This window comes from Phaenicophaeus curvirostris, chromosome 2 (genome assembly GCF_032191515.1).
Source record: "Phaenicophaeus curvirostris isolate KB17595 chromosome 2, BPBGC_Pcur_1.0, whole genome shotgun sequence".
Taxonomy (NCBI): domain Eukaryota; kingdom Metazoa; phylum Chordata; class Aves; order Cuculiformes; family Cuculidae; genus Phaenicophaeus; species Phaenicophaeus curvirostris.
In genome coordinates this window covers 107,314,409-107,331,077 of record NC_091393.1, presented here as the reverse complement: position 1 = coordinate 107,331,077, position 16,669 = coordinate 107,314,409, and the positions used below count along the sequence as shown (strand labels likewise).

The 16,669-nt window shown below is 48.5% G+C and overlaps 1 protein-coding gene across 2 annotated transcripts in view; it reads right to left on the bottom strand.

Moving 5' to 3' along the window:
* Positions 1-1,542: 1,542 nt before the first annotated feature.
* The window catches only part of DSTN (destrin, actin depolymerizing factor), a 37,406-nt gene continuing 22,279 nt past the window's right edge, over positions 1,543-16,669 (bottom strand). Inside the window, exons 1-4 of one of the 2 annotated variants that reach the window (XM_069850378.1) lie at positions 13,053-13,211; positions 3,628-3,935; positions 3,343-3,419; positions 1,543-2,069 (exon numbers count right to left, since the gene is read on the bottom strand). In XM_069850378.1, the coding sequence (XP_069706479.1) occupies positions 1,960-2,069; positions 3,343-3,419; positions 3,628-3,935; positions 13,053-13,055 (498 nt within the window). In that variant the 5' untranslated portion in view covers positions 13,056-13,211 and the 3' untranslated portion in view covers positions 1,543-1,959. Of the gene's footprint in view, positions 2,070-3,342; positions 3,420-3,627; positions 3,936-13,052; positions 13,212-16,669 lie in introns of those variants that run through there. The other variant, XM_069850379.1, reaches the window with a different exon arrangement.

The window sequence follows — 16,669 nt, the reverse complement described above, 5'->3', positions numbered from 1 at the left end:
GCCTTTAATTAAAGGTTTTAACTGTGCAGCGTGGCTAGAGAGGGCACATGCTGAGTTAGGTAATGGACCATTATTTCCCTGGCTCTAGAGATAAACCAGCACAGCACACAGCTCTGCCAGAGCTGCAGGGACAGAACAGCTTTCTGTGCCTGCACATCTGGCAAGAGCTAGCAGGGGAAGGGGCAGCCTGTAACAGCCTGGGCTTCCTCAGAGAAAGCTCCCTCAGTTCTGACAGGGAAAGCAGCACAAAGTAACCAACACACACTGGGCTTCTGCTCAGACTGCAAATACAAGATGTTTCCGATGTTTCCCAAAAAGCTCCCCAACCCATGGAAATACAGGTCCCATGCCTGAAAGAAAGAGACCAGGTTCTGATATGGAAGTACAGCCTGCAGTAGGCTGGCAGTCGCACAGCAGAGGGATGCAGGGCCAAGGAGGGAACAACACTGCAAACAGATGAACCTGCTTTTCCCCTCAAACTCCCTCTGCCTCCACCAGCTCCTCCTTCCAGCCTGTTCCCCCCAATCCTTTCTCACCCAAGGGCAGCAGAAGGTGTACCAGCTCCCTGAGTGCCCAGCACCAGCCAGAAGCACCAGCCCCGCTGCAGATGGCTAGTCCAGAGGCTGGAGAGGAATCAGTCACCGACCCAGGGGAAGGAAACCCCATTTATTTAGGCTCTTTGAATTTGGCACACACAGAACAGATCACAGTAACGCACTGGAGGCTAAGGGTTTTGTTTTTGTTTTTCTTTTTCTCTACAGACATACAGGAAAACTCTATGCAACTCCCATGTACACATTACACAAAGGAAACAGCTTTAATCAACCACTGGTGAAACATGGAAGCTTTTAAGATCTCTGTAGCTGGCACAGGAATGTTCTCTACCCCCCCCATACAAAAGGCATTTCAGGTCAAACTTTCTAGTAGGTGATATTTCCATGCATTTCTACAGAATTAAAGAAGCTAACAGACAAAAAGCCCAGATCAAGCCATATTAGTCTGGCCAATTGGTTCTATTAAGTTAAATCAAGAGTAATTATGGACAAATGGACCAAGTGACCAAAGTCTAGGGCTGAGAACACCACGTTTTAAGACATGGTTACCTCTCACTGTACTGCCCATAACTGGAGAGCTCCAATATAAGAATCTGCATTTGTAAAAGCCTCAGAAGCATCCGATCTGCTAGTGAGTGTGTATTAGAGAAACTAAGATAGTTCTAAATGAAACTACGTCAACAGAAAAGCAATTTATATAGATCACTCAGTCTGGAAGAGAACTCAAAACACTTCATAACAGGAAAACTGAACCTACAGAACACGTGAACCTTTAAATATTATTACTGCACCGTGAATTTATAAGAGAGTGGATTAGGACTACTTCTCCAGAAAAAGTGTCTACTTGCTCTCTATTTAACTTCAGAATTACCCTTTATTAGTACTGCTCTTTAACTGCAAGCACTAAGAATTTAACCCAGTTTCAGTGCCAACTGGTTGCTTCTAGCCTAAGTTTAACTACAGGTTTTACAGTTTTGTATTAAACAGCTACAGGGGTAAAGTTTTTGAGTTTGGCAATGTGGCCAGTAGCCTCAAAACAACTGAATTTTACTTGTTACGACAATTTAGAAAAGTAAGAACAAGAACCATATTGTTCTCACCTCCCCACCTTTCACCCCAGGATACGCTGCTGCATTGGACCCAAATTTTTTGAAGACCTTTAGTGTTAATCCATGAGGGACAGAATTGGGCTGGACAACCAATGCAAATATTAATACACCAAGATAAATCCTTAGATTTGATTTATTTAGGGTCATTTGTACATACAAGCTACATCTCCAAAATCTACTTTATTCTACAAGACAGCTTCCCTACAGTTAGTGAAACCCTTGCCTAGAATAGTTGCTTTACATAACTGATATATTAAAACATGGAATGCTTGTAGAGTTGTGGCACTGTATGACATCTACACGGGACTTCCTTCAAAAGCTACGACTAGGGAGCCTCCTAGTTTCTCAGCAATGCAAGCTCGGTTGAGGTCCTCTGGCCCATTTGCTTGGCATTCATGCTTTATGCCTAAAAAAAGAGGCAAAACACTCAATAATGCAGTATTTTAACATGCCAGTAAATCAATTAAAATAACATACTTGGTAGTAATGTTAGAAGAAGCAGTTTGGTCACTCACACAGATCTGCTGTAGCTTAGGAGTCCAGATAATTTTCCCCTATCTGTCATGAGAGACATCTGGCTACACACTGAATAACACCGTTAAAGTACTGGGGAGAAAGCTTTCGCTAGATCAAAGCTCAGACTGTCAGCCTTTTCACTGAAGGCTCTCTTATGAGTGAACCTCTCGCTCCTAGTGCCACCCTGAATACGGCAGGTAAGGGAGCAACATGGAAGCACCCTGGGACAGCTGACTCAGCTCTGGAGAGGTGGATGAAAGAATAAGAGTGGGAACCTGAGATCAGAAACCAGTAAGGCTTTGCTGGTCTAAAGTATCAACAGTAGTTTCTTTTTTTGGAGGACATGGAGCATGACCCAAGCCCATCTTATGTGGAGACAAGCAGATTTTCTTCAGGATTTATTTTTCCATCTTCTACAAGTGCAGCACAAAACACTCCCTCTGGGTGGTACCACTCCACTGGTGAGCTGTCCTGTGGAGGGTGGCACTGCTGCACAATGATCCTGTCACTCTTGCACAGGGCAACATTCTGGCCCATGCGGGACAGAAGGGGCAGCTGCAGCAGTGTCTGGCTCCGAGCCATTGGAATGAATGACTTAGCATGAGATTTCTGAATGCTGCAGCAAGGTGTTTACTCCCTGATTAATGAGGTCTGACAGGCTGAACAGAACTTTGCTTCTCCACTGGGTGTGTAGAGAGTAGCAGTGTCATCACAACTGCATCTCTAAATAAAGCGAATTGTTAATTACTACTACAGGACAGTGAGTTTATGAGATTGTTCATTTCAGCAGACACAGAGCTGAAAGTCCTCTGCTACAGAGGCAGCTCTGCACAAAATCCAGCCCTGTGTTATAACCTAATGGTTTCTAGCCTGTATGGTGTAGATGTGCTGCTCTGTGCAGTACGGCTATGGTGTTGCACACTGCAAAGCCTGCTCTTGTCCTCCGCGCAGTCCTAGTGCCTCTCAAATTCAGTCAGGCAGCGTCAGTTTTAGCCAGAGCTTACTTTAGCTCTGTCACAGGGTATTTCACTTGTGAAGTTCTCATCTCTCACTTGTATCTCAAAAAAACCCAGCCTCTCAAACCCATCAGCCAACAGTTAAGCCTTGCTGTGTAATCATTCCAGGGGCACGGCACAGTTAGGAGTGTTAGCTTTGTTACATACCTTGAAACTTCTTTTTGATTGCATCCTTGGAGCTCGCGTAGATCATCTTACTTTTGAGAGGTGCTTGTTCTGGTGCCCTGGTGGAACACACCAAAAAAGAGTGCAATTAGTGACATTTACTATGCAGCATAGACAGAAGCAGTATCCGACTGATTATGAACACGCGGAATGCCTCCTGGCTCTCCTCTGCCACCTTGCCAGCCTGGGCAACACAAATGCTCAGAGACCTCACCTGCAGCACTTGGATTGTATGTTAGGAATGAGTGAGTTGGGAAGATGGCTTACCATAAGAAAAACATCAGCTCTTCTTTTTTAGATTCCTTGGTCTCAAAGCTTGCATCATACAAGGCATAACGGCAATCCTTCTCGGGAAGCATCTGCACAAAGTGCTTGAAAGGGTCGGTAACCGTCACACCAACATCTCCCACCAGAATCTCTTTGCCTTCTTCCACAATAATGCACTTTTTGTCTGGACTGAGGCAGAAGATGACAGCCTTCTTCCTCTTTTTAATTTCCTCAGGTGTAGAGCACTTCCGCACTTTCATGTCATAGAAGATACGGCATACTTCATCGGCAACTTGTACTCCAGATGCCTACAAAGACAAAACCAAAGACCTTTACAGCCATCGTGACAGATTTTCACAACTGCATTACTGCACTGCCTCAAATTTGAGGCTAGAAGGCAACCAGTACTGGGAAGAGTCACCAGTGGCCTGACAGTCTTGTCAGAAAAGGCTGCAGGCCCTTTTTTTCCAGGCCAAGAAAAGAATCTGGAGTCCCAGTGCTGCCCACAGCCAGCTGACAAACCAAAAGTATTCTGAAGAAGGCACAACTTTACTTATATTCGAACACTGTTTTGGGGTAGTTTTACATACATGTCTACCGCTTGTCCTTTGAGATTCAGTTGTGGTAAATCCTTTGGCATTACAGCAGCTTAATTTTGTTCCCCATTTCAGATTGGCTGGACAATTTAAGTCCATGAGGATCTTCAGTTCAAAGTTTCCCAGCCATTTCTAACACACTTGCAAGCAGCTTTAGGAACAGAGGTAAACACGGCCAAATTCCACACTTGTAACACGAATTTGGTATAGAAATCAAAAGAACTGCAGTGGGGTACTGGGACTGCAGTGGTAGTTTTTAGCCAAAAAAGCAACTTTGAAAAGTTATTTTGAATTCAGTGTTTTCAAGGGAGAACACAGGAGTCTAACAGATACAGTGTCTACTTCCCAGCAGTACTCCTTGGCCAATTTTTAAAGCCAGCTGCCTGCCTTTTCAACCCTGCTTTTTCCCTGCCTTTTCAACCCTGCTTTTTCCCTGCCTCGAAGACTGATGGTATATTCTAGCTCCTCAGTGGCACCCCTGTGTGCCAGCTCTAACAGGAGGTGTGGATGCAGCATCACCCATCCTACGTTAAAGGCAGCTGCACAGAATAAAGAGAACAAGACCAAACAAAGGTGATGAGAGGCTGAACTGCATTTTCAGTCTGCTGCTTTTCTGGGAATGAGCCAAAAAAAAAAAAAAAAGAGGTGGCAGGGTAGAAACATTTCTATCTGAGTTTTATTCTCAGAGCTCAGCAAAGCTAGAGAGTTTAAAAGCAGCTGTGCAATAGCAAATATTGGAAGGCATCCTTGGCCAGTAGACACTCCTGGAAGGACACCCCTGAACTAAAGCCTGCTCAACACTCATCTATCTGCTCAAAACACAGAAAGCAGTGTAAACTGTGAGATTCCTTACTAAAACTGCTTCTTCCCCAGATGGGCTTTTGGTCTTCAAAATTCAACTGGCATTACCCTCAGGTATGGCAATTCATATCTTGGAAGGGAAATTGCCCTCCTCCCTCTGTGTAAACTACCACACGCCACTGGTTAGAAGCACAGTCAGCAGTACTGAACAGTCAGGTAAATCATCAGGTGAGACAGACCAACTGAAAAAGACTAAAGGTTGTCCATTTTGTTTTCCCTTTAGCTCAGCCCCAAAACATGTGCTTGATGGATTCATTTTGCTGGGGACACTGCACCCTGTCAGAGTGGAAGTGTTCTAAAGAAACAGCATGGTCCAGCCGCAGACGCAGGGAGATCAGTGGTGAGGTGTGAACCGCTCCAGTGCTAGCTTTCAAAAGGGCTGTCCTGGAGAGATGGTTACTGACTGAACAACCCCTTAATGCGTGGCTTTTTTGAAGCCTTGACTAATGCCTACAACAGTGCTCTTTAGGGGTTTACTTTAGCGGACCTCCTGCAAGAAGGGAGTATTGGGGCAATCTATCCAGAATCCCTGCACTTGCTTTAGGAGAGAACAGGGAGTAACTGATTGTGCTTCAGCTGCCTGGCAAGGAGCCACCCTTCTACGTATCTCCAACAAGGCAAGGAATGTAAAAGGAGAAAGCCGATTCCCGGATAAATTTGAGCAAAAGTGCAAACATGGACTCAAAGTGACTCACTCCTCTGTCACCTCCTCCACATGGATATTACACTTGTCAGAGTGAGACTAAACTAATGAGGAATAAAGGTCTTTCTCCTCCCATTCCTGTAGCTGGTACAGGTAAGAGGTCTCTGGGAAGACTCTAAATAACACAAGGTTGCCTTAAGAAGGCAAACAGTGCAGCCTCTAGAACTATTGCATCAGTCACTAAGAACAAATCTACAGTAAACTCTAGACAACCTGTTTTAATCCTGAGATTTGTCTAACTAATGGTACCTCAGTAGCTGACAACAGGTGTTAAGACTCAGACTTTGGTTATTAAAAATGCAAGATTCTAAGCAGAAAACGCTTAGAAAATCTGAACTAGCATGGGAATGAATCTAGGAATTGTGGTTCACGTTACCTAGCTCTACTTTTGTCAATTCTTGATCTTTGCTCTCAGACCACAACTACTTCCCCTGCACCAATTCAGGTTGCCAAGAATCTAATTTTCAAAGAAGAGGTTAATGCTCAGCGGACAGCCAGAAGCAGTAGCAGCAGCAGAGCTGCAGGTAGATGCAAAGTTGCCAGCCAGGCGCATACGTTTGTCCTACTGCACAGCCAGAAACATGTCTCCAAGGCAGGAGGCAAGTTGTTTCCTTATAAAGAAACTGAGTACTGCTGGCAAGTTAGTTCAGATTCCAAAAATGTTGAGAGTATTTAGTCTGGAAACTCAAAATCAACTGTTAAACTGCAGCTGATAGCTGGGGCTGACCAGAAGCTTAAGGGACAACAGTTATGAACCAAATATTTTTAGATGTGCAAAGCAAAATGCTGTTAGTAGCCAGGGCTGCTCCTTTCCACAGCTGCTATACAACCCCTGGATTCGTCACACAGGCTGATATGAGCAGCCATTATGTTGCTAGGGACAATGAAGATTTGTTCCACCTGAGGAAACCCTATAGCTGTGTCACGGCATGGGTTGACATGAACCCATAAACTCCTGGTGCAACTGTTCCCCCCAAACCAATCTAATTTTGGAAGCACAGGACTCCCTGTTCAACTCTAGGCTAAGACCAGCCACAAGTGGCTTCAAAAGCATCCTTAAAATGGAAAAATTAACCCAAACCCTGGGCAGCTTTTGTTCTAGGGTGTTTGCAACCATTCTCTGTAAAGCAGCAATAGAATGACTTAAGAGCACTGGAAAAAGGAGAAATGCCACACTCATAAATACACGTTCTCAATAGACTGTGTCTCTGCTGATCTGCCCAGAAGAATAGCTGGGAAGAAGCCTCCACCCTGCCAGTAATGAAAGAATAAACATTTTATTTGTTAGCCTGGATTTTCTTTCTTTGGCCCCAATATCACTCGGCTCAGAGGATTCAATACAGCACATTCATTATGATTTTGTGTGTTCTGGCTTGAACACTGCAGGGCTACCACAGTCAGCCTGATTCTGGTCCTGTTTCAGTATGAAGCAGTTCCCCAGCTCTGTATGGGTGAGCAGTACATGGTAGGTGACACAAACATCCACTAGTGACATTTTGTGACGGCACACAAGACTAACACGGGCAACACCAGCTTAAAATCATTCTCAGGACACAAATGCAGAGAAAAGTCTACATTCAAGTAGCCAGCCTGCTTCTATGTGCCGAGGACACGAACCACAGGGCCTGTTAACCCAGCTGAAACAAGGCAGTAGAGAGGAGGCAGACTACCTAATTACTGAAACCGGTGCCAGTACAGCATATTCTGGGAGACATTCAGGCAAGAACGGACAGAGTAACTTTCTCTGAGGCAGTAAGCAAAAATGAGTTCTCCTCCAGTACTTCCACACAAGCACTGCAAAGGCAGCATGCCTCGTGGCCCATACATGATCCTGGAGCACTTGCACCAGTATCCCCATTGTATTTCGATATAGGCTGCTGTAGGCACATGAGGTAATGGTTGCATTAAATGCCTCGTCAGCGTGCGCTGCAGTAACACAGCAGCTCTTATTCCCCACACAAAGCCATCCTTCCTGCCCTAAGTGCAAAGCACTGCAGAAGTCTTGCAAGAGCAGAATGCTGTCCCTACACAGGGCAGCCCAAACAGAGGCTTCTGTCTAGCAGGCTTCCAACTGCAGGAACCGTCCCTGGCTGCCTCCACTAAGGGTTGCCAGCATTTGGCTTCCATCAGCAAGTCCTCTACAACTGAAATTTAATCTAAATGGGGGAAGACCAAAGAATAATCCAAAGCTTTCTCAAGAAAATCCCCATATACAGAAAGCCATTTCAGGAGTGAGACAGATGCCAGACGCCTGATAAACTGGATTTGTAGCAAGCCTGCATTGAAATGTAATTTTGACACACTGAAATTTGCCTTTTCTTTTATTAGGAAGTGCTGTGAACTCCAGTATTTTTGTTGCATGTTTAAAATATTTTACCTAAGAGAAGTCTTTGTTCCCTCTTCAACTGAAAGACAGTCAAGATGACTTTAAACTAGTGACGTGGATTGCCAAGTTTGAAGGACTAAATTTGTTTTTAAGTATAGGCATTTTTTACAGTGTGGGTTTTCTTTCCCATGATCAGAACTGAAGAGGCCCCAACAGCAGCGCCTGTGTACACGTTATCTACAGAGATGACGTCTTGAGAACAAGTTCTTGCCTTGTTTTGCTTGGGAACCCACACACACACATTGTATACACCAACAGGGACCATCCACAGCTACTCAAGTGGAACTTTTTCTTCTTTGGAAAGCATCGCTAATTTTTCACCAAGGACTTATTAAAGTATGCCTGGTTTAAATGCAGAGGCTGTGCTCCCATGTTTGCTAGCCACATTCCTGCCATACATCTAGTTCAGTTTCCTCAGCAAACACCTTGTTTACCCTACGCCTGACTACTATCCCTCCTATCCACCTCCAAACCCCACTGCCACAGCCAGATCTGCCTGGGCAGCCACATGGCTTTTCCATCTGACTCACTAATGTGTCACAGTACATCTCTGTGGCAAATATTTCTTTGGTTAAAGCTATGACCACCCAACTGTTCTGGGACACTAGCTTCCACAAAGCAGTCCCTTACACTGCCTGGCAACACCCTGGGACATCCTCAGCACCAAGGCCTGGAAGGGAAAGTGGAGCCACATTAGCTGTGAGAGAACTTAGCCAGAAGGGAGTTGCACAGCCTGCCTGCCGCTACCAGACTGGGAGAAGATTTGGCCACACCAGGGTCCTAAAAAGGTGACAGCCTGACCGAAAACATGGGTGGTTAAAAATTCAAGGATCTTAAATACTGCTTTGTTTTTCTTATGTTATTTGAACACTCAAGAAACCCATTTGATATTACTACCCCCACTTTACTGGATAGGAAAGGAGGGGATGCATAGTTTAACTTCACCCTGAAGACCAGCACCACTGTGACCTTCCAAGACCCAAGAGGCCCATGTCCTTCGCCACCTACAGGCAGCCAGCCAGCCAGACACCCCCGTTTACGCCAGGCAGTCTATGCATCTGAAAGTCCCAAGCTTCAATTCATATCTGAAGTATGATATGAAGAATAATTGCCTTTTTACTGCTGTTGTGCAGGCCGTTATTTGCACACCATAAGCCAGCAAGAAATAGTTATTTCCATATCACTTGAAAGAAGATTTACTTGCTAGAATCACAGTTTTTATTTTGCATTATTTGGCCTCTTTTACACAGGTGAATCAAAAGTCTCTTCAGGATTTTTTCCCCTGCCATAAGAAAGGTTATTCACTAGACAAGGAGGGATGAGTAAGAAAGGAATTATATAAAAAAAAGGGCAAAAAAGTCTCCCCTGAATTCCTGGAGGTCATTCCCTCAGCTTTCAGCCAACTAGGAAATCACCTCCTCCCAGTTACCACAAAGTTCACTTCTGATGTAATTATCAAGGTAGATAGAACAAGCAATGCCCACAAAAGGCAATCCCTGCAACACTGCTGAAAAACAGGAACCATGGTGGCCGGTAGCAGGGTAGAAGTTTTGAGTAGTACCCATTCCTGTGTTGAAAAGCATGTTTTTAAAGTAATTTGCGTGTAAGCTGGTAGGCAACAAGACTCTTGCATGAAAGCAAAGCTTCTTAAAAACACATTCAGCGCAGAAATCAGCTATGATGAGCCCAAGTGTGCGTAAGAACTTTCTGGTGGCCCTCCAGGCATCTATGGCAACATAAAGCTTAAACCTCACCCTTGAGCGACAAAGTTGGTGAGGGGGCTGGAGAACAAGTCTTACAAGGAGCGGCTGAGGGAACTAGGGCTGTTTAGCCTAGAGAAGAGAAGGCTGAGGGGAGACCTTACTGCTCTCTACAACTATCTGAAAGGAGGTTGTAGAGAAGAGGAAGCTGGCCTTTTCTCCAGGACAAGAGGGAATGGCCTCAAGCTCCACCAGGGGAGGTTCAGGCTGGATATCAGAAAAAATTCTTCACGGAAAGGGTCATCGAGCACTGTAACAGGCTGCCCAGGGAGATGATTGAGTCACCATCCCTGGATGTATTTAAGATGGGTGGATGAGGTGCTGAGAGGCATGGTTTAGTGGTTGATAGGAATGGTTGGACTTGATGATCCTGTGGGTCTTTTCCAACCTAGTGATTCTGTGAAAAACAGGCTTTGAAGGCCTGCTTTGGGCATCCCAGACACTTGAAGGTTTCCTTCCTGGAGATTACTGTGAACACTGAACAGTCAGGCGAGCAAAAAGCTCTGAACAGCCTTACATGCAAATTCTGGCTGTCTGCAGGCTCTCCTGCATGAGATCACTTAGGTCAGCCCTTGCTCCCAGCAGGAGCCTCTTGATAGCGATACTCTGACAAGGCGAGCAGGAACATGCCAGACACCCACACTACCAATTGTCATGAGGCTGTCATCTTGTATATGAGGCATACGTACCTTGTAATTACACAGATTTGGGAATAGCATCGACTAACAAGCAAGAAAAATAATTTGCACGGTCCTCCAAAGACCATGGACTCATTTAATCCAGCAGCAAAGAAAATGAACCTTGTGGCGAAACACAAAAGCAGAAAATCCAATGCTCTTTTGATACCAAACGATGCCCTCCTGCTGGCATTCCTCTACGTTGCCAGAAGGCCTATGGTTTTTGCCCAAAAGCAAATTCATTCCCAGCAAGTGGAAAGCATCTTAAAAAAAGCCCACCCAGACCCCGTTCCCAAAAGGAGATCACTACGAGACATACTAGTTATGACTGACTGGGGAATTCTTTGGTTCCGGAGCAAGATGAAGCCTGACACACTGAGTAGTCATTCTAAACTAGGTTTGCATACTGCAGAGGTGGTAGCTAGCTTGTTCAGACAAGCCTATTTTAAACAAGAGCTGCAAGTCTCGCCAGACTTTGAGCAGCTTTATCTGCAACTCCCATTAGCTCTGCTCCACACTGCAGATGAGGCAGAGATGCTTCAACATGGGTGTTATAGGAAGCAGGGAGAGGAGCAGCACATCCTGTCTGCCAGGTCTATATTGAACAGAAGTTTATTTACTGGATGCTCAAGAAACTAATGGTAAATACCATGGGATGGCCTCAATACGCAAGTCCTCCATTAAAGGCAAATGCATCAAAACACTGAAATGTTGCTGGGCGAGGGTTTGTGCATGACTCAAGCAAAAGAGAACTGGATGATCTTTAAGGTCGCTTCCAGCCCAAACCATTCTATAAAATAAGGGGCCTAGGAACTCTTGATCAGGGAACGCAGAGATAAGATAAGAGGAAATGGTTTTAAGCTGGAAGAGGGGAGATTTAGATGAGATCTTAGGAAGAAATGTTTTCCTGTGAGTGTGGTGAGGCACTGGCACAGGTTGCTCAGAGAAGCTGTGGCTGCCCCATCCCCAGAGGTGTTCAAGGCCAGGTTGGATCAGGCTTTGAGCAACGTGATCCAGTGGAAAGTGCCCCTGCCCAGGGTAGGAGGTTGGAATTGGTTGGGCTTTAAGGTCCCTTCCATCCTAAATCATTCTATGAAGACCATCAGTTAAAACTATCAGAGCAAAGAATTCAAGTGAATTTGTCAGTCTCAGTAGCCAGAGTTAAATATGGATGCAAATTTCTAGCACAGGCAAAGCAAGAGAAGATGAACCCTCATGAAGCATAACAGCTGTTTGGACTGTTTCACTACATTTATGAAAGGGGTTCCCTGGCATTTTTTTGAAAGCAAGAGAAAATGGGCAAATGGGTGTGTAAGTTTAATATATTTCTACATTTCCCTTTTCTAGCACTAACTCAGATTAGGAGCAACCTGATGTAGTGGGAGGTGTCCCCGCCCATGGCAGGGGAGTTGGAAACGGATGGGCTTTAAGGTCCCTTCCAACCCAAACCATTCCATTACTCCAGAACGCTTCCAGCACTGTCTTCCCTGAGCAGAGAAGCAAGATGAGCTTCTCTCAAGCCTTTGCAGCAAATACTTTAAGATTTTAGCTTCTTTGAGCGATTGCTGCAAAAAACCCACCGTGTTTGTTGTCAGCCTCCCTGCTGGTTTTGCGTCCCTGCTTTTGTCTGCGGCCGGGGCTGCTCGCTGCGGCCCGGGGACAGCGGAGCGGGGCCCAGGGACGGCGGGAGGCCGGGTTCTCGCCTCAGCCGCCCCGCTCGGCCGAGGACGAGCCGCCGCCGCCACCGTTTTCTAGGCCAGGCCCTACCCCCCACCTCCACTGGCTTCCCTCTCGCCTTTGGGGAAGATGGCTCCCGCCCGGCGGGGCGGATGCGGCTGAGGCCGCGCTTCCTCCCGAGGCCCCCGGCCGCTCGCGGTGGGCTCAGCCCCGCTCCCTTCGCCCGTTCCGCCGGGATGCGGCCCACGCGTGGCGGAGACGAGGCCTTCCCCCCACTCCGCCGAGGCCGCGCCCTGCGGCGCGGGGAGGGGCGGCACCATCCCCAACCCCCCACCCCCGCTCTTCCCGCCTCGCTCCTCACCCACCCCCCCTTCAACGGGTAAAATGGGCTCGCCCGCCCCTAGCGCCCGCGCGCGGCGCAGGACGTACCATCTCCTCACCGGGGGGGGAGTGGGGGATACAGGGGAGAGGACAGTTCCATCGCCTCAAAAAAGGGGGGCGGGGGGGGAGCAACCTTCCGCCGCCTCATGGCGGGGTGGCGGGGGGAAGAGAGGAGAACGGATCCGCCGCCTCAAGTTCGAAGGCGAACGGGAAGGAGCGGGTGGAGGGAAGGAGAAAGAGAGGCGAAGGAACGAGAAAGATAGAGGGGCGCGACGCGGCTGGCGGTACCACCCGCGACCCCCCCCACCTTTCCCTGGGGATGAATGAGAGGGAGGGTAGGGAAGGGGAAAGAATGGGATCCCCCCGCGGCCCCGGCTGCCTCACCATGGCGGCGTGCGGCTCCCCTCGGGTGCTGGGCGCGGCGCGGGCTCCGGCAGCGGGAAGGGAAGCGGCGAGGGCGCGAGCCGGGCGGAAACGCTGCCGACGTCACGGCCCGGTAGGAGGAAGCGGTTGCTATGGTGGGAGCTCCCTCCCCCCACAACTCCAGCCCCGCCCTGCCCCGCGCGCATGCGCGCACACGCGAAGGGCGGGGGGGCACGACGCTCATGCAGCCCGAGCCGAGCGTTGTCCAATCGCGGGGCGCGCCGGTGAGTGATTGACAGGCTTATGACCAATGGGAGAGGCTCCTTTGCCGAGGGGGCGGGGCTACCTGCCCCGAGGTGCGGCGGGGCGGGAAAGCGCTTTGTGGGGGGGCCAAGGAGTGGAGCGCGGCTAATTGGGGGGGGGTTAAAGGGGGCTGAGGGGGGTGGTGGCTCCAAGGGGAGGAAGAAGGCGGGAGAGGGGGACGAAAAGAGGGCTAGGGGTGCTGGGGAGGGGGCTTAGGGGAACTGAGGCGGTGGTGAGGGGGGGCAGCAGTTGTAGGAGATTTGCGGGGGGGCTGTGGGGCCTTCACTGTCCTGAGGGGAGGAAGGGGAGGGTGTCATAAAAGGATTGGAGGAGCTGGGATGGGGAGGTAGAGGAGGTGGTGAGAGGGCAGAGGGGTGTCAGGGCCCTGAGGTGGGGAGGGGGGCGCAAAAAGAAGCCTCGGGGTGTTGGGAGGGGGGTTAAAGGGGACTGAGGCGGTGGTGAGGAGCAGGAGTTGAGGGGTGAGGGGTGGCTGTGGGGCCATCATGGCCCTGAGGGGAGGAGGAAGAGGGGTAGGGGCAAAACGAGTGTGGGGGTTGCTGGGAGGGGGAGTTAAAGGGGGCTAGGGCAGCCACGAGCGGTCAGGGGGGCAGCACTTGCCCGGCTGTGGGGCAGTATTGGGCTTGATGCAAGGAGGAGGGTGGGGGGCAAAAATGGAATTTGGGGATGCTGGAATGGGGGTTAAAGGAGGCTGAGGTGGTTGTGAGGGGGCAAGGGGGCGAGAGGCTTGGGGCTGCTGGTGGGGGGGGTACTGGAGCAGGGTTAAAGGGATTAGGGGTGCCAAGACTGGGGTTGAAGAGGGCAGAAAGGAGCTGGAGGAGGTGGGCGGCCTTGGGGCTGTCGGGGTCCTGATGCACAGAGGAGAGCAGGCGTGGGGGGAGGCGGCCTGAAAGAGCGGATGGGGGCGGGGGAAGGGAAGAGCTGGCAAGGAGGAAGTGTGGGGCTTTTCTTTTTTCTGTTGTTTTTTTTTTTTTTTTTTTTTTTGTGCGTGTGCGAGGGTTTTTTCACTACCTACTTTGGTGCGATCTCAGTCAGGCACTCCTGATTGGCTGAGGCCGGCCGCACTCGCTGGCTGCTGCAGGAAACCCTGTGCATTTCTGCCCAGCGCCGACAGCAGCAGCGGCAGCAACACCACCAGCAGCACCAGCATCATCCACGCCCGAATCAAAGCGGCTTCTATTTCAGGTGGCTGAAACAATCAGCTGAAACAATGAGCGGTTTGTTCTCGGAACAAAGCCGACGGCTGAGAAAACGCTGGTGCTGGGACCAGAGAAGCTGCTGTTACGCATTTATTGAAGTATTCTGAAACACTACAAAAATATTCCTTAAAGCTTCTGGGCTGTGAAGCTTGAGCTTGCTGTAATCGGGTTACAGAAGCACCTACTAATGGTAAAAAACACATAGGCAAGTTTCATTACTAGTCTGGACTACAGGGATGTTCCCAGTTTGAATCAATGACCAAAAAAGTGCCCGACATGAAGCTTATTCATTGAGTCTCTGTGCCTGCTTGTAAGTAGAGAACAAAACTAAGACTTGGTTGCAGGTTTCCAGAGCTGAGGTATAAGGTGGCAATATTTCATACCAGGTTACAGCATGAATCTCCACTACTGAAGGAGTGAGATGTACCTTCTGTCTATGTTGCTATTGTAATTGAGGGTGTTAGATTTTGATTACTTTCCTCTCCTTGCAGCACACTCCAGGAGATCTCTTTTAGATGCTGTTCTGCTTGTTCACATTAGATAGAAGTTGCTGAAATACCCTATATTAAAGACGTATGTGTTGGAAAAGCAGTCCTGTTGTGTTAGGTTCTTGTGTTATAGAAGGAAAGGGTTTGGGTTGGAAGGGAACTTAAAGCTTGTCCAGTTCCAATCCCCTGCCATGGGCAGGAACACCTTCTGCTGGATCAGGTTGCTCAAAGCCTCATCCAGCCTGGCCTTGAACACCTCTAGGAATAGGGCAGCCACGACTTCTCTGGGCAATGTGTGCCAGTGCCTCACCACCTTCACAGGAAAACATTTCTTCCTAAGATCTCGTCTGTATCTCCTCTCATTCAGCCTAAACCCATTATCCCTCATGCTATCCTTGCACACCCTGATAAAGCTGCTCACCAGCTTTCCTGTGGCAGCTGTCAGTACTGGCAGCTGCTTTAAGGTCTCCCCCAAGCCTTCCCTTCTCCAGGCTGAACAACCCCAACTCTCTCAGCCTGTCTTCATATGAAAGGTGTTTCAGACCTTGGATCACTTTTATGGCCTCTTCTGGACTCTCTCCAACAGATCCATGTCCTTCCTGTGCTGAGGACTCCAGAAATGAATGCAGGGCTTCAGGTGGGGTCTCACAAGAGTGGAGCAGAGGGGGAGAATCCCCTTCCTCACCCTACTGGTCCCATTTCTTTGGATGCAGCCCAGGATGCAGTTGGCTTTCTGGGCTGCAAGCGCACGTTACCGGCTCATGTTGTGCTTGCCATCCACCAGCACCCCTAAGTCCTTCTCAGGGCTATTCTCAATCCATTCTCCACTTGGTGGCTTATGCTGGCCAGGGACCCCTTTTGCAAGAGCATCAGATTTGTGGTAAAACTACCAAAAGACTTATCATTATCACTTAGAATTAAACTAGGTTCGGTAGTTCTTCCCTAGGCTCTTTTCAGATATATTTAATCAAGGAATGCTTACATTTGGACCAAAGCCTTCAGTGACTTTGGAAGTAAACCCAAGAATTTAATAAGGACACGGTTGTTTTGTCTTTTCAACATATAACTCTGAAACTATCACTCTTCACAGACTGGTTTCGCTGTGAGGGGGTAAAGAAGTAAGGCATCTTGGGGAGGAGAGGAAGGAATGATGTAAGGCCGTGAGGACAGGGCTGGGGCTGGTCCGTGTTCTACACTTATACGGGAAAATGAGTTGGGACCGGCCTGTTTGCTCAGTCTGTTTCAAGAGGTCTGGTTGTGGTTTTGGAAACATGGCAGTGGGTGGAGAAGGTGTCTAACTAGTCAGAGGAGCCTCAGCAAGGACAGGGGTTCCTTCCCAACAGGGTAAGGGAGATCCCTCTCATTTGTTTCTGTCTCATGCAAAAGATGCACTTGCTTTGGGAAGGGCACATAGTGACAACCACGAGGCCTTTTTGAAAGGTTTCATTCCCCAAAAGACAAAACAGCAAAGCCCAGTGAGGCATAAACACAGTGGCTGTGATGCTCTGAAGAGGCCAGAGGCAGCAGCTCTGCATTGAGATGCATTTACAAGTGCATGGCTTACAGTGGTACCAGCCTGCCTCAGCATAGGACTCCATGGTGTCTGTGTGCTGTGCCAGCACAGGCACTG